Source organism: Ursus arctos, unplaced genomic scaffold, assembly GCF_023065955.2.
Source record: "Ursus arctos isolate Adak ecotype North America unplaced genomic scaffold, UrsArc2.0 scaffold_17, whole genome shotgun sequence".
In the NCBI taxonomy this organism is placed as follows: domain Eukaryota; kingdom Metazoa; phylum Chordata; class Mammalia; order Carnivora; family Ursidae; genus Ursus; species Ursus arctos.
This window is the reverse complement of record NW_026622841.1, coordinates 56,523,679-56,543,697: the sequence shown is the minus strand read 5'-3', so window position 1 is coordinate 56,543,697 and position 20,019 is coordinate 56,523,679. Positions and strand designations below refer to the sequence as shown.

Sequence of the window (20,019 nt, the reverse complement as noted above, 5' to 3'; positions counted from 1 at the left end):
GTGTTCAATTTTCCACAGAGAAATGATTAAGTGAAAAATACAGGCTACAAAGTTGTATATACAATAATGCTTAGAAAGTATTAATATTATAGGGAAAAGGTCAAAATATTCACACAAACTGATACTGCTGGATGGCAAGATTTGCCATTACTTTTTATCTTTTTATAATTTTTTCCCAAATTCCCTAAAATGAACATAGTATTTCTACAATCAGAAATGTAAGAAGATAAAATTTCCTTTCCTTTAAGGATGAATGCTCAAACTTCTTCACTCCAATGCCCATCAGATGGCTGAGCATTCCCAAGAGTACACTGTTCCTGCACAGAACTCTCCAGAAGCATGGCTTCTGATAACAGTGGGCTATCAAATGTGGAACTGAAAAACCCAACTGTTCCTACTTCCCATGAAAAAGTACTTTACATCTAGGTCACTAAGGGAGAGACTATCTGCCATCAGAACTCAAGTCTTAGTGACTGACCAATTACTACTACTAAACATAAACACACAAACCATCAGATCTGTTGAAATCAAATTCCTTTTTTTGTTTCTTGGAAAGGAAAATGACACTTCACCACATTTTTAAATAGTTTATTTATTCACGCAATAGTCTGATTTCCTTTGAAAGCTAGAAAATAAAGATCATTTATTTACCTTCTTATTTTGTTGTTTTTCCATACGGTAAACATTGATCTTTCCCTAACTTCATAAAGGTGAATTTTTTAAAAAATCTATGCACACACCAAAATCACTGAATAGGAATGTGCAAAGCTCTTTAGGAAAACTCACTCACATGTTTTTAAAGTGGCAGAAGATCACAATTTGGGGACATATCCTATTAAGAACTTTTTTTTTTACCTTATTGATAAAACTTGTTTTCAAAGTGGCATGTTTTGAATGATTAAAATCCAAAAATAATCCCCATAGCAGATAATCTCAATTTTAGGAGAACTTCTGAGCTAAGATACTTGAAGGAGAAAGTAAAAATACTGTTTTTCTTTGACCAGAACTTTTGAATTTGATACATACTTTTTTCCAAGTGTCATTTTTTTTTAAAGGTAACAAACCACACACTCAAAATACAATTCTTAAATTTGTTTCTCGTAAATACAAGAATGGGCAAAGTTAAGGTACATTACTTATAGAATGAAATAAGGTAGTGCATTTAGCGTCACATATGAACTTAAGGCCTTAGTTACTTGATTGTGATTTCAATATTAGCGACAGTATATTTCCCTCATGCTTACATACACAAGTAAGCAGGCAGACAAAGCAATTTCTAAACATGTAAGGAATGAAGACAAACAATTTAATCTATATATTATCAGTCAATTAATACAGTTGGACTCTTTCAAAGTAACCGTTGGTAGTAAAATAATCTCACCACATTTGATACAGCAATTAAAAGAATAGAAATTAGGTCTCCTATACAATCAGAGCATCTCCCGACGTGTAAAAGCAGTTAAAAAGCCCATGTATACTTTCTTTTGCAGATACTGCCCAAACTACAATCTACCCCAAAACCAACCTTTGCATAATGCATTTTGTAAAATGCCTATCTAAAAATACATTGTATTTCATAATATTTATTACCAATACGGGAGGGGGAGGGAGATTTCTAACCTAACACTAAAACCAAACACATAAGACTATTCAACAGTAGCCTGTAATACAATCTTAGGATACGAACTTTCACATACATTTATTAGATAGCATCTTATGTTCATAATTTCAGTCATGTCAAATTAGGACAAATTTTTTTTTTCACAAAATTACCAGAAAAGACACTAAGCTGAGTCAGGAGAGCAGATTTTCTAGTTCCAGCTCTGCCCCTACCTACCTGTGAAACACAGGACAAGTTCCCTTAATTCTCAGAAAGGCCTCAGATTCCTCAACTATAAAACAAAGGGGCTGAAATAAATGAGTTCTAAAGCGCATTCCCATAAAACGGGATTTTGCTAAATTTTTGAGAACTCAAAATTTTCAAAACATTATAGCTATGAGATATCAAGCTTGATACTTATCACCAATAATGCTGATTTATAGAGAGAGCTTTAAGCCAAGGAATTACTGATCCTGCATTTATGGGACAAAATGCAAGATGTTTTTTCCGCATGCTTTTCCAGTTATCAGAAAGGGGGGGAAATTTTACAATGACTGTAAAGCGTTGGAACAGTGGAAACATTACCTGTAGTAGCATGCTAGTAATGGACAGGCATTACTTGTTTGCTTTTAGTAACTTTTGCACACAAGCAAGAGGTTTTATAAAAGATACCATAGAGCACAATGACACAACATACTACATGTAGCCTGACAAATTCAAAACATACTCAAAATGAAAAGGCAACCAAAATACTTTAGGAACATTTCACTCTTTTAAAAAATGTATACAGAGACCTGGGCCTAACACACTTCACTGCACCGCATCAAGTCCCAAAGTCTAGTTTCCCTTTCAGAAAGAAGTGCATCTTTTACAAAACTAACACCTATTTTCAGGAATCAAGAGTCTCTTGTATTGGACTGCACTCAGTAGGAAAACTAAATATATTGTCTCTGGTTCCAAACTTTTCTACACTAGTAGAAGTGAAATAAATGAAGACATAAGACTAAGTGCAAGAAAGAATCAGACCCTAAAATGCGTATTTATACTGAAAATGTGTTTCACATTAATAGGTAGATTTGCAAAGGATAAAGTCACTTTCCACAAAGAAAATTCCCAAGACTTGCTTAGTAATTCCAAATTTCCGTAATAGAAATTTACTTTTGAATGTCAGATTGAACATGAAAAACACCTACTTTTAAACTATTTTTATGAAATGTTCTAAAATAAAAGGAGTTCTTAAGCTGGCTGAAAAGCACTTGACTAGAACCAAGGAGAATTAGTCTTCCTTGAGAAGACACTAGAAGAACCTGTTAAGAATGGGGTAAATCAAATGCAACAGAGCCACAAGGCATACATATAAACAGACTAAAATCATAGTCTTTTTATTTTCATGGGATTTCCTTATTTTGTATTATCTTAAGGACAAACTGACTGTGATCTTCCAAAATACCAAAAGTAGCTTAAAATTTTATCAATCCCTTTCCTTAATAGAATGAGGACTTTTAACTACAAATATTGTAATATCTGAAAGGGTTTCAATGCAAGATAGAATTATGCATCAAAAATTTCAAATTACCATACAGTGGACTCCCTGGTATCCCCACCTAACGACACGACACACAAACAAGCTATCGAGCAAGAATCTGTTAACAGTTTTATTTTTTTTTTATGTTAAATACCATGGGACAGGATTGTAAGGATGAAAAACTCAGTCAACAACTGCCTCACAAAGGATAAGAAAAATTCTGCCATGATATTAGCAAAGGTAAAGGAGAAAATTTACACTGTAAGAGGCACCATTTCCCCACAGAATACCTCTTGGCATTTCCTGAATGAGTGGGATTAGCAATCTAAATAAATCATATTTCAAGAGGTAACAGCAACAGATAAAATTTAAAGGGATTATTAAAATAACATTTACAAGACTCTGAACAATTCTTGAATTCTTATTAAAACCACAAAGAAAGAACAATTCTTTATTTATGAATTTCATAAAGGACTGAATGTGCAACTGACATCTGCTAGTGATGATCTGGTAATATACAATTTGTCCAGGAGCCGAACAGTTTGTTTTATTGTGTTTTCTAACCGTAAGAGATCATTAAAGGCAAAGCCTATATGACGCTGTACACACAAAAAAAAATGGTCACCGTGGGCCATACTACCAATGAAATGGTAGGTAAACAAATCTTTTTCTGGTCAAGAGAAAAAAAAAAAGAAATAGCACTCTGCATGCTTCACTCTACAAGATGAACTTCCCTAGAAAGAACCCGATGAAAATGGCTGCAATTACGACAAGAAGGGAAGGAAGAGGACTGGCGACATTATCTCTGAAGGATGCAGCTGAGGTTGATCCAGGTTTATCCGAATGTGCTACCTTTCTGAGCCTTAAGCCTTCATCCTGAAAAAAATATATGCACAAAGAGGTTTTTAAAAACAAATATGCATACAGGAAAACTGCCAAGCTACAGATCTACGGCCAGTAAGCAGGTCAGTGTGCATGTGGCTGCAATGGGACTAGGGATCAACTGCTAACCAGCATTAAGAAGACTTTCTAGAGTGACGGAAACATTCTAATACTGGAGTCTAGTGATGGCTGCACAATTCTATTAGTTTACTAAAAATGACTGAATTGTACATTCACAATGGGTGCCTTAATGGAATACAAATTATACCTCAATAATTTCGATTTTAAAAACTAGAGCTAAAAAATATACTCCTAAAAATGTGAAAAATCAGATACGGCTATATTTATATAGAAGGGAAAAACCACCACTAAAATATATTAATACAAGTAAGGAAGAGTTCTGTGCATGCACTTATTTCCGTGGTGGCCCATGGTATTTTTACACTGGTTACCACCAGGACCAAAGCTGTGGTCTGACAGGTTTAGGGACACACTGAAACCAGGGCACCCACACAGCAGAGGCACAGGGAGTATCTGGCCAAAGGAAAAGACAGGAATTTTACAGGATTTGGAGTAAGGGAGAATTTCAGGATAAAATGTAAATATAGCAAGTGTTTTGATAAGCTCAAAGCAGGAGGTCCATGTGTACAAGGGTCAGCACTGGGTCTTGACTTTAAAGGAGACACCAAATCCTGCTTCTGTGGATACAACAAACTACAACAGCCATGGGATGTTGTATGGAGAACCTACCCTACCCCCCATTTGAGGCTATGCCCCTGACTGGAAAGGGAGGCTGCTTTTCTGTGTCAAAGTGACTCAGATCCTCTAGACAAGAGTGGGCTGCTTGGTTCTTACTGGTGTGATTTCACACAGCAAAGCTTTTGACAGTATGATTTTAGGGGACAAAGTTTCTCAGTAAGAAAGCAGTAGTCACTCAAAATAGGAGGTTGCTATGACACTTTACCAGCCACAGTGTGATCTTGGGAAAAATACTGATACCTGTTACCTAGGCAACTGGCTTTATCTGTGTCCATCATCCAACCAGATGAATGACAGGGCAGAATTTTACTTCCTTAGTGCAAGCTCATTTTTTATTTTCTCACACTGATTCCTCTAGTATGCTTTACTAATGCCAAATGAAAGAAAGAGTCCACCTCAGGTCATACTCCTTTATTTGCAATTACTGGATTTTCTGAGGGTTGCTGGGGTTTTTTAAAGTCTTATGTTCATTAGTCCTGTATGAAGAAAAAATTATTCTCAATCCCATCAAGAACTTTAAACAATCTTCCTAGTGATTCTGATTTACTAGTTCTGGGGAGGACCTATATTTTTAAAAAGCTCACTAGGAGATTCAGATGCACAGCCTGGATTAAGAACCACAGGACTAGGGGTGCCTGGGTGGCACAGCGGTTAAGCGTCTGCCTTCGGCTCAGGGCGTGATTCTGGCGTTACAGGATCAAGCCCCACATCAGGCTCCTCTGCTAGGAGCCTGCTTCTTCCTCTCCCACTCCCCCCTGCTTGTGTTCCCTCTCTTGCTGGCTGTCTCTCTCTCTGTCAAATAAATAAATAAAATCTTTAAAAAAAAAAAAACCACAGGACTAGAGGAATAAAAAGGAACAGTGATCAGACATGTTCAAGAAAGTTAATCTGCCAACAAATTAAGATGGGTCTTACATATGAAATGTCAATAAAGGGCCTGAAATTGATTCTATAAGCCAATGGTCCTCAAGGTTCTTTTGTTTTAAACAGCAGAACATTTTTTCAAATAACATCTCCTACAAAACATCAGCCAATAAATAAAAAGGAAAGACCAGCACCCAAATCTCACCTTTCTCCCTGTTCACACTCTTCCTATTTTTCAGCCCTGCCCTACTTCTATCATTCCTACCATTTCCACTTCTCCCCTCCTGCCAAGAGACAAACAATGGCTTTTTGAACAAATGTAATGAGCATGCTAAGGAGCCCATCTTTCATCAAAGAACAGAACTGTGCCGTGGAAGTCATGGCAGATAAAGTAAAGGTAAAAAAAACAGCATCCTTAAAAATCTATGGTGTGTGGATATAGGTGTGAAATGAAGATAATCTTTCCACTTTCCCAAGAGGTGGTGGGGGCTTCTGAGAGGTACCGTGAAATAGTAGATAGACAATTATTTCAGCACAGATCAATTCAAGATACAGAGCCTTTGATTCAGAGTGTATGTAGTTCCGATATACATTTAACAGATGGAAGAATCAAATGTAAATTAAGTCCCTTAATTCAGCTTATTTACTTACATACATTTTTGTATTCTCTGATGGCAATTTAAAGATAATTTAAAATAATTACTTGTCAAACGCAAATCATCAATACACCCACTAGTCCTCATTCACCAATTCATCCATTTATTCATCCAAATATATGAACGACTACTATATGCATGTGCTATGAATGCAAAGATGAATGAGCACAGGTCCCTGCCCCCAAAGAACTACCACCGACTAGAGGGAGAAAGACCTCCAATGAACAGGATAGAGGTTTCATGGAAATAAAGGAGATAGCATTCCAAAACCATATTTCTTTTCTTCTGGCAGGAGAGAGTCCTAGAAAAGTTTATATTGAAAAGATGACAAGAACCAAGGACCAAGAGACAATCATGCATGTATAATGTGCTTGTAAGGATAGGGATGGGATTTCAGGGCTATCCAGTCAGAAAAGAATTCAAGCTAAAGCAAAAAAAAAAAAAAAAAAAAAAAAAAAGATCATTAATAGAGAGGCCTCCTCGGGATACTCTAGTCCAACACTGTCCTAAATAAATATAAGCTTCAAATGTGAGCCACCTATGTACTTTTAAAGTTTCTAATAGCACACTGAAAAGGTAAAAAGAAAATGGTAAAATTAATTTTAATAATAAAATTCAATCCAATATAACCAAAATATTATTTCAATATGTAATAATAAAAAAAACAGGTTTTTTTGTACTAAGTCTAAGAAATCAATCAGTGTTTTATACTCACAACACATCTCACTTCAAACTAACAACATTTCACTCAACAGCCACATATGTTCCCCTACTATATATGGGACAGCACCATTTCAGGCAATTCATATGACTAGGGCACAGAATGTAAAGGCTGTTACAAACAAGAGAGGAAGCTAGCCAATGCCATAGGTCAGATCACAGATAACTAGGGCATCTACTAGGAAAGGAACTTGCAGTCAATGAGAAGCCTTGGTAAAACTACAGAGGCAAGAGTGGGGAGCAAAGGCTAAGACATAATCAAATCAGGGAAAATGAGAAGAAATGACCAAGGATAAATTTAAAAACTGGTGGGTAACATGTCCTAATAATATTCACATATCTTATGCCTTCATTTAAATCAACTTATTTTTAAAAACAACTTACTCTCAGGTGTCGATTTTCTTCTGATAGTTTCATCATTTCTCCCTGAAGTCTTTTACATTCTTCCATGAGTTTCCTTGTTTCAGTATCGTTGAGTGAAACACTATGTGGTTTTGGCATGGGTCCATCTTGTTTAGAGGCATTCAGTGGAACGGTTTTGCTAGGTTCCAGATCATTCTGTATTATAAAGACAGTGGCACTTTTTTAACTCACCAAATCTCCTAACAGATTTTAAACAAATTCAAGTTGAAACTCCATACCTTTCTTTTCCAAAAAATCATTTAAATGGAAATTTTTGAGGTTATGACTTCATTAATAAGAATTTTTTGAAAATACCAAAGGTTACAGTTAACTGTGAATAGTTTTAGTGGGACTAAATCAATAAAGGTCAGCAGTAAGAGAAGTCAAAATAAGCAGCCCACTCCCTCCTCTACTCCCCAAATCCTTCACACTTACCTCTACCACAGCACTTATCATATACCATAATAACGTATTTTTGACGTTCTTTCCTACAATACTTCAAAGACTGGGAGAGCAAGAGTCATTTCTTTTTACATTTACCCCTAAACCCAGCACTTTGGCCAAGAGTAGTTATTCAATGAAAGTATGCTGCATGACTGACGCCAACCAAAATCCAAATATGAAGGTCATTTTCAGTGCTCTGATTCTGCAATTCAAATAAGATTCTGTGGGGGTAGGGGGGATATTAAAGTAATAATTCCAATGAAATTATGAGACTACCTGAGACAAACACTTAAAAGAAAACCTAACTTCTATTAATGGAAAAAAATAACTAGGATATAAACTTAGAAGGGGAGATAATGAACACAAACATATCATGGTTTTAAAAAGAGAGAGAGAGAAAGTATGGGAGTTAATTCCATGTTCTTAAACTCAAACATAAATAATTCTTTCAAATCATTACCAACACTATTTGCTTTAATTCATGAAATTCCATATGGAATCACAGCAGTACCTAGATACTTTTAAAACTATGAGCCCTAAAGCTGTAATTCTTACCAACACTCACCCAATATAGATAAATATCTAGAGCAGTGCCTAAATACATGTCTCACGGCCTGTGGTCCAAAGTGCCTCAACATCCTTTACCTTAATGTCATTTACACGATCACCTACACTGTAACAGTATTAGTACAAGTCGTCTCTTTAACTAAAATTTTACTTGCTAGAAATTTAATGTTAGTTTTTTTTAAAACTGCTTTATTCAGATATAAACTTCTAACAAAAACATTTCCAAAATCAACTTTATGTCATCCCACATACTCAATAAGATTTAATTACAGGTTACACATCTACCACACCATCCCAGGTCCCAAATTTATATTAAGTGTAAGTAACTGTTAGTTCAAGGGGCAAAACTGATATCTCTTATGAAGGGAATGTGATTTGATCACTATGCCTATACCCATGTAAAAATTAATAGTTATAATGAGGTTCTAATGTACACCACTATATATTTTACTATCAACATTCAGATTTTTCCATTTTTCTTCAGAAGCTTCTTAGCTGTGAAGGGTTTTTAAGAAGACTACTTCCAATTTCTCTGAGTTGTCCTCCTGCTAGCTTTCTTGTTCTTCACCCTATCTTCCCCTGTCCTGACGAATTCCAGCTCTGTTAGTAAAAATCTGTTTCAAATATATTTTGTTCTCCACCAATATTCTTTCTTAATCTTTTTCTTAATAATTAGAATTCATTTCAAAATGATTTTTCAAGTGTGCTCCAATTTCAAACTAGAACAAGTCCAAATTTGGAAAAAGAGGGCAGAGCTCATTGCCTTCCTCTATAAAGATGAAAGCAACAGTCAACAATATGGCAACTAAGGAATCCTCAGGTTCTGATTAAGAATTGGGAAAAAACATATACTCATAACCAGAAAGTTGACTAAAAAATCAAGAGGAGGGGGCGCCTGGGTGGCGCAGTTGTTGGGCGTCTGCCTTCGGCTCAGGGAGTGATCCCAGCGTTCTGGGATCGAGCCCCACATCAGGCTCCTCCACTGGGAGCCTGCTTCTTCCTCTCCCACTCCCCCTGCTTGTGTTCCCTCTCTCGCTGGATGTCTCTGTCAAATAAATAAATAAAATCTTTAAAAAAAAAAAAAAAGAGGAGATACATGAGGCCAACAAATGAAGAGAAAAAAATTAAAATGAGGAATCATCAAACTCTTCACAACTGGCTTTTTATTTTTAAATAAATTCTTGAAATTCCAGAGAATTTAGAATTATCAGAGGGAGAGGAAACTACCAATCTCATCAACCCAACTATTATTTATGTATTATCTTCCAATATTCTCTCATATGCACGTTATAAAATCAGCATACACTGTAACATTTTTTATCTTTATCCATTTATATGTACATCTTTTAATTATCATTTTAAACGATACATCATTAAATATTCTATTCTGTGCCTAAGTAAAATTACTTAAACATCTCACTCTTTTTAAACATTCGATGGGTAGCTTCCCACTCTATGGGATTTTAAATACCATGTCAACGAATATCTTCTTATGGTTAACAGAATTAGATTTTTCTTTTTCACTGAAATTTTTCTTAATGTTATATTCTTTATAACAAAAAGGAAAAGAAATGTCATAAGCAATTTGTGGAGCATAAACATAAAGGACAGAATGCAAAAGATAGTGAAGTTTAAAAACACATTTCAACAGTGAGTCAACTAAGACATGAGACAAGTTACTTGGAGTACACTTCTGTCAAGTACTATTTAGGCCCCCTACAAACCAGTCAACATACACAGCAGATGCAATGAAATCTAATTTATTTGTGTATATTTAAAGTATAAGCATACATAACCTAACTTAACTGGGGGTTAAAAGGGGGGAGTTAGGCAGGGAGCTGAGTCATTCATGTATTAACCATCTGAAGAGCCTGATGGGAACACTAAGGCTACTGTGACTGTAAATATATACTTCCATTCAGGAGCTCGATTACTGAGGTTTGGCTCCAGAAAAACAGCTCATTCCTCGAGAGTTGCTTCAGATTGGTCCAGAAAGAGGAGACTGGTTGTTCTGAGAACCATGAAACAAGCAAACTAGAGGGATTCAACAGGCTGTGACTCTTAGGAAACTGATAATAGTAACATTATATTAACATTATATTTAATACTGCAACTAGAATAAACAGGAAGGTCAAGGCCGTGATATCAATTAAGACAAGAAAATATGCCACATCTTGTACATTTTCCACTATTTTATATTATTTAGCCTATCTGCAATAATCCCTTTCCATCCATGAATTGAACTTACTTCTGTATTCCTTTTTAACAACCTTTATAAATTTCAATTCCAATATTCTAAATTATTCCTATGGGGGGTAATTAGAAAAACAGAGCAAAGGATTGGAAACAGAAGGGGCAAGGCAAAATATAAGGCAAAACAGGTTTTTGCAATAAAGCCTTGAGAAGGACAAGCCTTGAGCTAAAGAACCATGAATATGAGGCTACACTCCTATGACTATTATGAGTAAAGGATGTAAATGAATTTGAAAGAGGGGGCACCTGGCTGGCTCAGTCAGTGGAGCGTACTACTCTTGATCTTAGGGTTGTCAGTTCAAGCTCCACATTGGGTGATTACTTAAAAATAAAACCTTCAAAAAAATTTTTTTAATGTCTATAAAGGGAATTAAGACTAAAACTAAGGGCTATGGCATAAAATTGTTAAAGGCATAATTAAGGCCTTAACGTGGGAAGAGACAGTATTTGAAAAACAAGGTTACTGGAGACTTATTTTTACTCTAAAAAATCAATTTACTGTTTCTGTAGAATCACGATTCCCAGAAACAAGAAACTAAAATCACAAAATCAAAAAAGTATCAGACATTTAGATAAAGGATCAAAATTTAAGCTTCAGTATACACATATTCTCTGCAAAGCCAAATCAAAGTATAAGCAACCTGTTCAAACTGTGTGGTTCCTGAAGTTTCTAGTAAGCAAAAAATGGTAAAGGGAATCATACAGCAACCATTACACCACCCAGAAGTCACCATTATCTTGCTGACATCCTGTCATCTTACTTGAGTAAATGTGAAGTACACAGGTACGTACGTACGTACACACACGCGTACACACACACACACACTCAAGTTCAACTATGACCTAAGATCTTTAGGCTTTAACCACATATTCTCCTACCCTGGGGCACTGTAAATAACTAATAGTGACAGTTAAAGAAGGGTTACCATTATTTGTGTTTGATAACAGAACATAAAATAATAACTTCATTTCTTTTTTAATATATATGAACAAATACTTGCCTGGAGATCAATGTTTGCCAGCTCCTACCTTTACTGCTATACCTGCTAGTCTATTCAAATAAGCTCCTAACTCCTTTTTTAGAGAATGCTCCCAAAATCTCAATGACAGAAAAAATTATACCGACTTCATAACAATGTTCACACTTAGATTTGTTCTGCTCACTACTGAGATTTTATTAAGTGCTCAATTTGCTTTTTTAGAACAGAGAATAGTTTCTGTGCATGATTTTTAAGTGATTTATGGTTCTACTGTATTTTAAAACAAAGCTGAAAATTTCGATTCTATCTATTTCATATAATACACTCATAATACCATGTACGTGCTAGGTAACTACATTAACGTAACCAGTAACACTAGTAAACTCCTATGGCTGTTAGCTCCCTAAAACAAACCTTCTGCTTCTCCTGTTTGAACACATTGAGTCCCCTGGGGTCATTCTTCGTATTATAACTGCCAGTTGTTGGAACTGTGTTGTTGATGCTGCTCATTGAAGTGACAGCCGGAGCAGTCCCTGGTGCAGTTATACCCTGAGGTGGCATGGGAAACATATTCTCAGATTCACATCAAACTGATTTCTCCTGCATGGTACTGGGAATGACTAACACAGAAATCATTAGGCTCTAAGACATTCACATTTTATTCTATAAAAATGTATTATATATAACACTAATAATAACTATGGTCAAGCAAAAAGTACAAAAGTTTCTGTAGCTTTTTATATTATTTCCCAAACAAAATCAGTTATGATCAATTTTGCATTATGCTAATTAAATGTATAAATCTTATTAAATTTATGCTCGCCCCATGTTGTCCTAAAATAAACACCTTCTAATTCTGCAGCTCTTAATTTCTGTTGTTAATCAATGCCTGTCAATATCTGAAAAATAAGCACTTCATATTTTCTTATCTTTGGTAATCCTCAACCTGAACAATTTTAAGTTAAATGAATTTTTTCCTCAAGGTTCAAAAAATACAATATTTTATAAAACTCTGCTGTACTCGACAACACCCACCCCCAAACACACACATGCACATACACACCTCTCTCCCAGGACCAAAAAACAAACTTAAAGATGCATATAACATTCTACTATATCAGTATCTCCACAGTTCTCTTCCTATCTTCTCAAATTCCTTTAATACAGGTGAAAATAATAGGATAGCAAAATGTTGATACACACTTTGAAATAATACTTAGTGATATTCAGGTCAATGTATACAACTATGAGAACTCCATCTCACTTAATAATGCACTGTCCCCAATCTGTTCCTTGGCTCAACACAAAACAATGTATATTTAATCATAAAAAGTCTTTGTATACATAGGACCACTGAAATTCCTTGTTCTTGACAACCCATCAGTCTTAAGATAAATTGATATTTTTTTCCTAGAAAATATGTCATTAACACAAGCTAGGATGGAGGGCATAAATGAAATGCAATACATTTAAGAAATCTGGAAAATTTCAAGTAGAATTGGAGGCCTCAAAATAAACCAAAAAATTTTTTAATTGAACACAAAGAATTAAATAGGTGATAAAACACCATAAAATAACAAGTTAATTAAAACCACATTCAACCCTGAAAAAAAAAAAACACTACCACTAAATAGACATTAGATCTCATAAGACAGAGTTGAAAATAACTGAAAAGAGCTAGTAATTCCAAGAACCCAACTTTGCAAAAATAAAGCAGTCAACACTTTAGTGTTATCCCCCTCCAGCTATCAACAACCCAGGGAACATGCTGAATGGCACTTGTTACTAGCACTGGATACGACTCAACTGAAGACTCTATGGGCCATTAATTTACGAAATATATCCAAAGACCTACTATTCCCTAGGACTAGGGTGACCACAAATTTTAGTATGCTTAAGAACAGTATTAGTTAATGCTTGCTGTACTAGAATAATTATTAATGGTACCTCCATTTTAAAAAAGGGGGGGGAGGGTTCCTGGAATCCTAGGTCACTCCATCTATGATAAGAATCAAAGAATTACTTCCCAAAAAGATGCCCACTCTAACGATGGTTCAAAATAAGTTAGAATTGTTTTGCCAAAAAAAAAAAAAAAGTTTTTTTTTTAATTATAAAAATTTTAAAAACAAGAACTCAACCACTATACTTCTAGACCTGGTATCTTTTTTACCCTAAAAGACAACCACATAACTTCAATCATTTGTTTATATATTCAGTATCAAGGTCCTAAAAACTTAAAAGAGATCAACAAAATAGTAACAATCTTTTTCCACTATTCTTAAGAACATGTAAATGCCTAAACACTGACCGCATACCTAAGAAGATCCAGATCCTCCAACAGGTAAGATACACTTACCTAATGTAATTAAATTAAATACCTATCTACTTCTTTTTTGAGGCAAGATGGGTGAGGAGGACCTGGAAGCAGGAATGAGAGTGGGATGGGGTGGTTAACATGAGCCTAATTTCTCTCTACACAAATATTATAACTAATAAAATGAAGTTGGAATGACAAAATAACATTATGCAACCCTAAATAAATTAATGAATCTAAACTATAGTTTCTCAATTTTGGCCGTACGGATGTTTTGGGCCAGATAATTCTTTGTTGTGAGGATTGTCTTACACACTGCCAGTGCTGAGCAGTAGCCCTGGCCTTCACCAATTAGATGCCTTTAGGACCCCTCCCTCCTAGTTGTCACAACCAAAAATGTCCCCAGACATTGACGAATGTACCCTCAAGGGCAAAATTACCCCTTGTTGAGAGTCACTCATTCACACATCGCACACGAATGATCACTAACTTCACAAAAAAAAAAAAAAAACCAACATTATATATTGAGAGAATATATCACCACCTACAAAGCGGTCTTACCTCTCCCCCCATCCCCATGAAAATAAATCAACACCTAATCAAACCTCTAGATCCAATTTTAGAATATGCCAAAACAAGACAGGTTAAATGACACCACAACAATGTAATCAGCAAAACCTACTCTATAGGGAAAAGCCTATAGGACAAAGCCAGCTTCTTTAATAAAATTTGCAAGAGAAAAACAGAGGCAATCTACGGATTAAGAGATTCAGAAAACATATCATCCAATAAGCTGTACGTGGACTTTATTCTGATCTCAATCCAAACAAATTGCAAAAAAATTTTGAATGACATTTGGAGACAAATTTGAGTCTGTCTGAATAGTTTGATATTAATGATATTACAAGCTTTTAAAGGCTTGTTGGCAAGGAAGTGGAGAAAGGGGAACCCTCCTACACTGTTGGTGGGAATGCAAGCTGGTATAGCCATTCTGGAAAACAGTATGGAGGTTCCTCAAAAAGTTGAAAACAGAGCTACCCTACAACCCAGCAACTGCACTACTAGGTATTTATCTAAAGGATACCAACCTAGTGATTCAAAGGGGCACCTGCACCCCAATGTTTGTAGCAGCAATGTCCACAACAGCCAAACTATCAAAAGAGCCCAGATGTGTATCGAATGAATGGACAAAGATGATGTGTTATATATATACAATGGAATATTACTCAAAAGTAATTAAATCTTGCCATTTGCAATGACATGAATGGAACTAGAGGGTAATATGCTAAGCGAAATCAGTCAATCAGAGAAAGATAATTATCATATAATCTCACCCATCTTGTGGAATTTAAGAAACAAAACAGAGGAGCATAGAGGGAGGAAGGGAAAAATAAAATAAGATGAAATCAGAGAGGGAGGAGACAAACGAAAAGAGACTCTTAACCACAGGAAACAAACTACAGGGGAGAAGGGTGAAGAGATGGGGTAACTGGGTAATGGGCATGAAAAAGGGCACATGATGGAATGAGCACTGGGTGTTATATACAACTGATGAATCTCTGAAACTAATACACTGTATGTTAACTGAATATAAATAAAATTAAATTAAAAAATAAAAAGCGTAATGATAGTATTGTCATTAAATTCTTTTCTCCTTTTTTCAAAGTTCTTATCTTTGAGTCATACATACCAAAACAATTCCAAATAAAATTATATTACATCTGGATCTGCCTTAAAACAATATGTGAGACGAAAAGGGGGGGGTAGATGAAATAAGATTAACCATAAACTGGTCATCGTTAAAGCCAGTCATGGGTTCACAGGGGTTCACAGTACTTACTCTAAGTGTTTAAAGTTCTTCCAAAGAAAATGTTTTAAAAAATGATCTTTATTCCTTCCCATTTAATAAGGCAGTAACTATACCACAATCCCAAGTAGTTCAATTAGCAGAAATATATTCTGTAGCTAGTTCATCTAGGCTCAGAATCAGTCTCTGGAGTACTCTGAAATTATACTGAACGGACTCTGGATTATTAATGATACCTGCTCTGAAAAGGTTCGAGGGCCAAACTATTTCTGTTCATGCTCCATGGTATGGAACTCCAGCAACTACATTCAGTATTTATTCAGGCCCTTTAGCAGACCCAAAACCGCTTTCTTGGATTACTATGTGCCATACCTACGTGAAGGTATACCTGCTACTCTCCTCTATGGTAAAAATGGCTAGGTGCAACTATGGTAGCCATATCATTTTCATCAACTTCTGGTTTGGTTTTTTACTCTGAATCAACAATATCAAATACTTGGGTAAGCCCTTTGCAGACTATAATCTCAAATTGTCTGCTATACAGAGTATAACAGAAGTCCAGATGAAAGACAGTCACAGCTCCATGTTTACTAAAGAACTATAAAAGATGACATAACACTAAGTGAGAAAATATCCAGATGTGTTTCCACTCAATTTTACTTCAGGGAATATATCCGAAGAAAATGAAAACACTACATCAAAGAGATACCTGCATCCCCATGTTTGCTGCAGCACTGTTTACAATAATCAAGACGTGGAAACAGCCTAAGTGGCCACTGACCAACAAATGAATACAGAAGTTGTGGTGTGTCTATATATATATATATATATATATATATATATATATATATATAGACACACACACACACACACACACACACACACACACACACAAAGAAGATGGAGTATTACTCAGCCACCAAAAAGAAGGAAATCCTGCCTTGTGTGACAGTATGGATGGACACCAAGGGCACACTATGCTAAGTGAAGTAAGTCAAAGAATGACAAATACTGCATGATCTCACGTATATGTGTAATCTAAAAAACAAAAAATTAAAAACAAACCTATGGAAAAAGAGATCAGATTTGTGGTTACCAGACGCAAAGGGAAGAACATGCGGGAACTGGTTAAAGGTGGTCAAAAGGTATAATACTTCCAATTATGATGCAAATTAAGTCCTGGGGATATAATGTACAACATGATGACTATACCTAACACAGATGTATGGTGTATTTGAAAGTTAAGACAGTAAATTTTAAGAGTTCTCGGCACAAGGAGAAAAACATTTTTTTCCTTTTTTTGTAGCTAAATGGCATAATGGATGTTAACTAAACTTACGGTAATCATTTTACAATATATGTATGTTAAACCATTACGTTATACACCTTGAACTTAATACAGTGCTGTATGTCAACTATATCTCAATAAAACTGGAAAAAAATAAAAATATAGTCGACCGAGACAACATGCAATTACACTTTTTTCTCAGTTCCAACAATAAGAGTTATGCAAGCTGTTAGCTTTCTGGCAGCATAGGCAAAAGAGAAAGTAAACTCCAAATGGGAACCATCAACATGCCAGTGAACCCTCACTTTCCAGTAAGAATATATGTGTTCACATTTTTTTATTTTTGGCAAATATCTCAACATCCCTTTAAAAGGGCAATAAAGACACAATAAATAATTACCACTCAGGGACTCTTTCATTTCAGCTTATCCTAAGAAAGTAACACAATAATTGAGTCCAAGTACTTATCTAATCTGCAAATTTCCTTTTCAATAGGGCAAATGACTTCCAGATTAAGACAAAAGTCATGTCAGACTGTAACCTAACTGTACTCACCATTTCTATTTACCTGTATTTTACATATGAAGTCACCAAAAGAAAAAACCTACTTAGCCTTTCCAAGTCCCTCCAACAAACCATAGAAAAAGATTAAAATCTGCATTTCAGAAGAATACAGGGAAAGTGACAACTCATTCTATACATTCACAGACAACTTTCTAAGCTATACACATATATTCCTCTGTCCTCCAAATTGTATTTTACTCACACTAATCAAAAAGCAACATAAAAATTATTTACTAAGAAATAAAATCAGATGGATTCTGACCAAAATCAACAGTGAACAAAATACCTGGGAATAGTCAAACTTAGAATAAACTGCATGTCCATGTAAATTAAATCTTTTATCCCCAGGCTGCTAGTATACAGTTGTCAAAAGGTGGTTTATGTCTATTACTTAATTATATTTATGCAGATGTGTGTCTCATTCTAAAGAACTTGATTTAAAAGTGGCAATAGGAGAAGTAATGATTCTTCTCCCTCATGAAGATTGTAGTTCTAGAAGTATTTTCCTTCTTGAGTGGACAAAATGTTCTAAAATGAAAAAAGCATATCAAGGTTTTTTTTTCTAAACCTAAATAAGCACTAAGTATTAAAATGTGGAACAGCATCATCACACAACCCAAAATGGCCAAAAACAGAAGCAAAATTAATTAATCTCAAAGTATATGAGAACTTAATAGCTTCCATCTTCTCACATTTTCCTACTTACCAATTTATCATTTTCATTGGGCATTTCAAATACACATCTCAATTTAGAATCCATTAATTCATCAGGTTTTGCCTCTTTCCACTAAAAACAAACAAAACCAACATGAGACAGAGAAAGTATGATTGTGACAAATAGGTTTCACACCTCACGGGACAAGTAACAGGTTTTACCTCAGGGGATACTATAGCTGTTTGGAGCGGGAGCGGAGTCTGTGGCTCAGCCAGGACTCAGTGCAGCACTCCGTACTGATCACGCTGCCACTGTTATCTGGCAATACCACAGAACTTTGTATATAATCCTCAAGAAACCTACTATCACCATCTGTTAAAATCACATTGACATCTCTAGAGATTGAAGGACTTTCTTCCTAATAGTAGCATTTCTAAACTGTTTCTAAGAAATACTATTTCAAAATTCTTTCATTCTTGAAGTCAGGATTACCTGTAATTAACAGATTTACATATTTTTTAAATTAAAAATTATCTTTCTCAAATAAAAACTATACAAAACCCACGGTTTAAACAACATCTCGCAAAATAAATTCTATTCCACTTCTATACTTACCACAGCTTCCATATCTGAAGTGTTTGGTGGAGCAAAAATTGTCTGTACCATAAACTTGTGTTTACTCTTCTCATTGGGGTCATAGTCAAAAGGCTGTAACATTACTAAATAAGAAGAAAGGACACATTACTTTGTGTCTTCTGCACCTGCTTGCTTATTATTCCTATTTTATTCACTAATATGCAAATTCAAAGAAAACCAGGAAGGGTTCAAGAAACCTAATACTAGGGGCGTCTGGGTGGCTCAGTCGTTAAGCGTCTGCCTTTGGCTCAGGACGTGATCCCGGCGTTCTAGGATTGAGCCCCCCATCAGGCTCCTCCACTGGGAGCCTGCTTCTTCCTCTACCACTCCCCCCTGCTTGTGTTCCCTCTCTTGCTCTCTGTCAAATAAGTAAAATCTTAAAAAAAAAAAAGAAAAGAAAAAAGAAAGAAAGAAACCTAATACTGGATTATTTACATTTAGGATCCAGAATCAACTTTATGGTTTCCAACTATTTTAACAACCCACAAAATATACAGCTACTTAAAAAATGAATATTAATCTATGATTATCCCCTCTAAATTTAAGTTTGGCCAAATTTTCAAAATGTTACCAACATTAACTATTACAACACCTATAAACTCAGATTAAAATCTAGTAAACTGTCTATTACAACCAGTTATAAATATATAAGACTTCATTTGGTATTTAGTGATATCTTATTAGACAGCTGGGATACATAAAGGAGAATTTTAAAGTTAACTTCAAAACTCACTACCATATTTTAGTGTTCTAATAAAACTAATTTTTCAAAAAATATTCAAATAAACACCTATTCAAGAAGTTTATCAATTTGTTTAAATCTGATTCTAAGAAAACAAGGTATACAAGGAAAAGGTATACTCTCATCATTTGCAGAAATTTTCTAGCATCCTAATAATTATATTCAAATTTTTCAAAGCACTCAAGATTTTCAGTGGCCTTTAAGAGGATTTTTAGGGGTTCCTTATAATTAGAGGTGATGAGAAACTTTTATTCAATTTATATTACAAAGACTGTAAGAACAAATCTACAGTTACACAAAATATGTATATGCTATTGTATAAATTATTCCCCTGCTAACATGTAAATTATTTCTAAGATAT

General features: G+C 35.0%; 1 protein-coding gene across 2 annotated transcripts in view; it reads right to left on the bottom strand.

Annotated features, from left to right (window-relative positions):
* Positions 1-572: 572 nt before the first annotated feature.
* VAPA (VAMP associated protein A) overlaps positions 573-20,019 on the bottom strand; it is a 42,610-nt gene continuing 23,163 nt past the window's right edge. Inside the window, exons 3-7 of one of the 2 annotated variants that reach the window (XM_026495983.4) lie at positions 18,896-18,999; positions 18,332-18,412; positions 12,067-12,201; positions 7,391-7,564; positions 573-4,001 (exon numbers count right to left, since the gene is read on the bottom strand). In XM_026495983.4, the coding sequence (XP_026351768.1) occupies positions 3,843-4,001; positions 7,391-7,564; positions 12,067-12,201; positions 18,332-18,412; positions 18,896-18,999 (653 nt within the window). In that variant the 3' untranslated portion in view covers positions 573-3,842. The remainder of the gene's footprint in view (positions 4,002-7,390; positions 7,565-12,066; positions 12,202-18,331; positions 18,413-18,895; positions 19,000-20,019) is intronic. The other variant, XM_026495984.4, reaches the window with a different exon arrangement.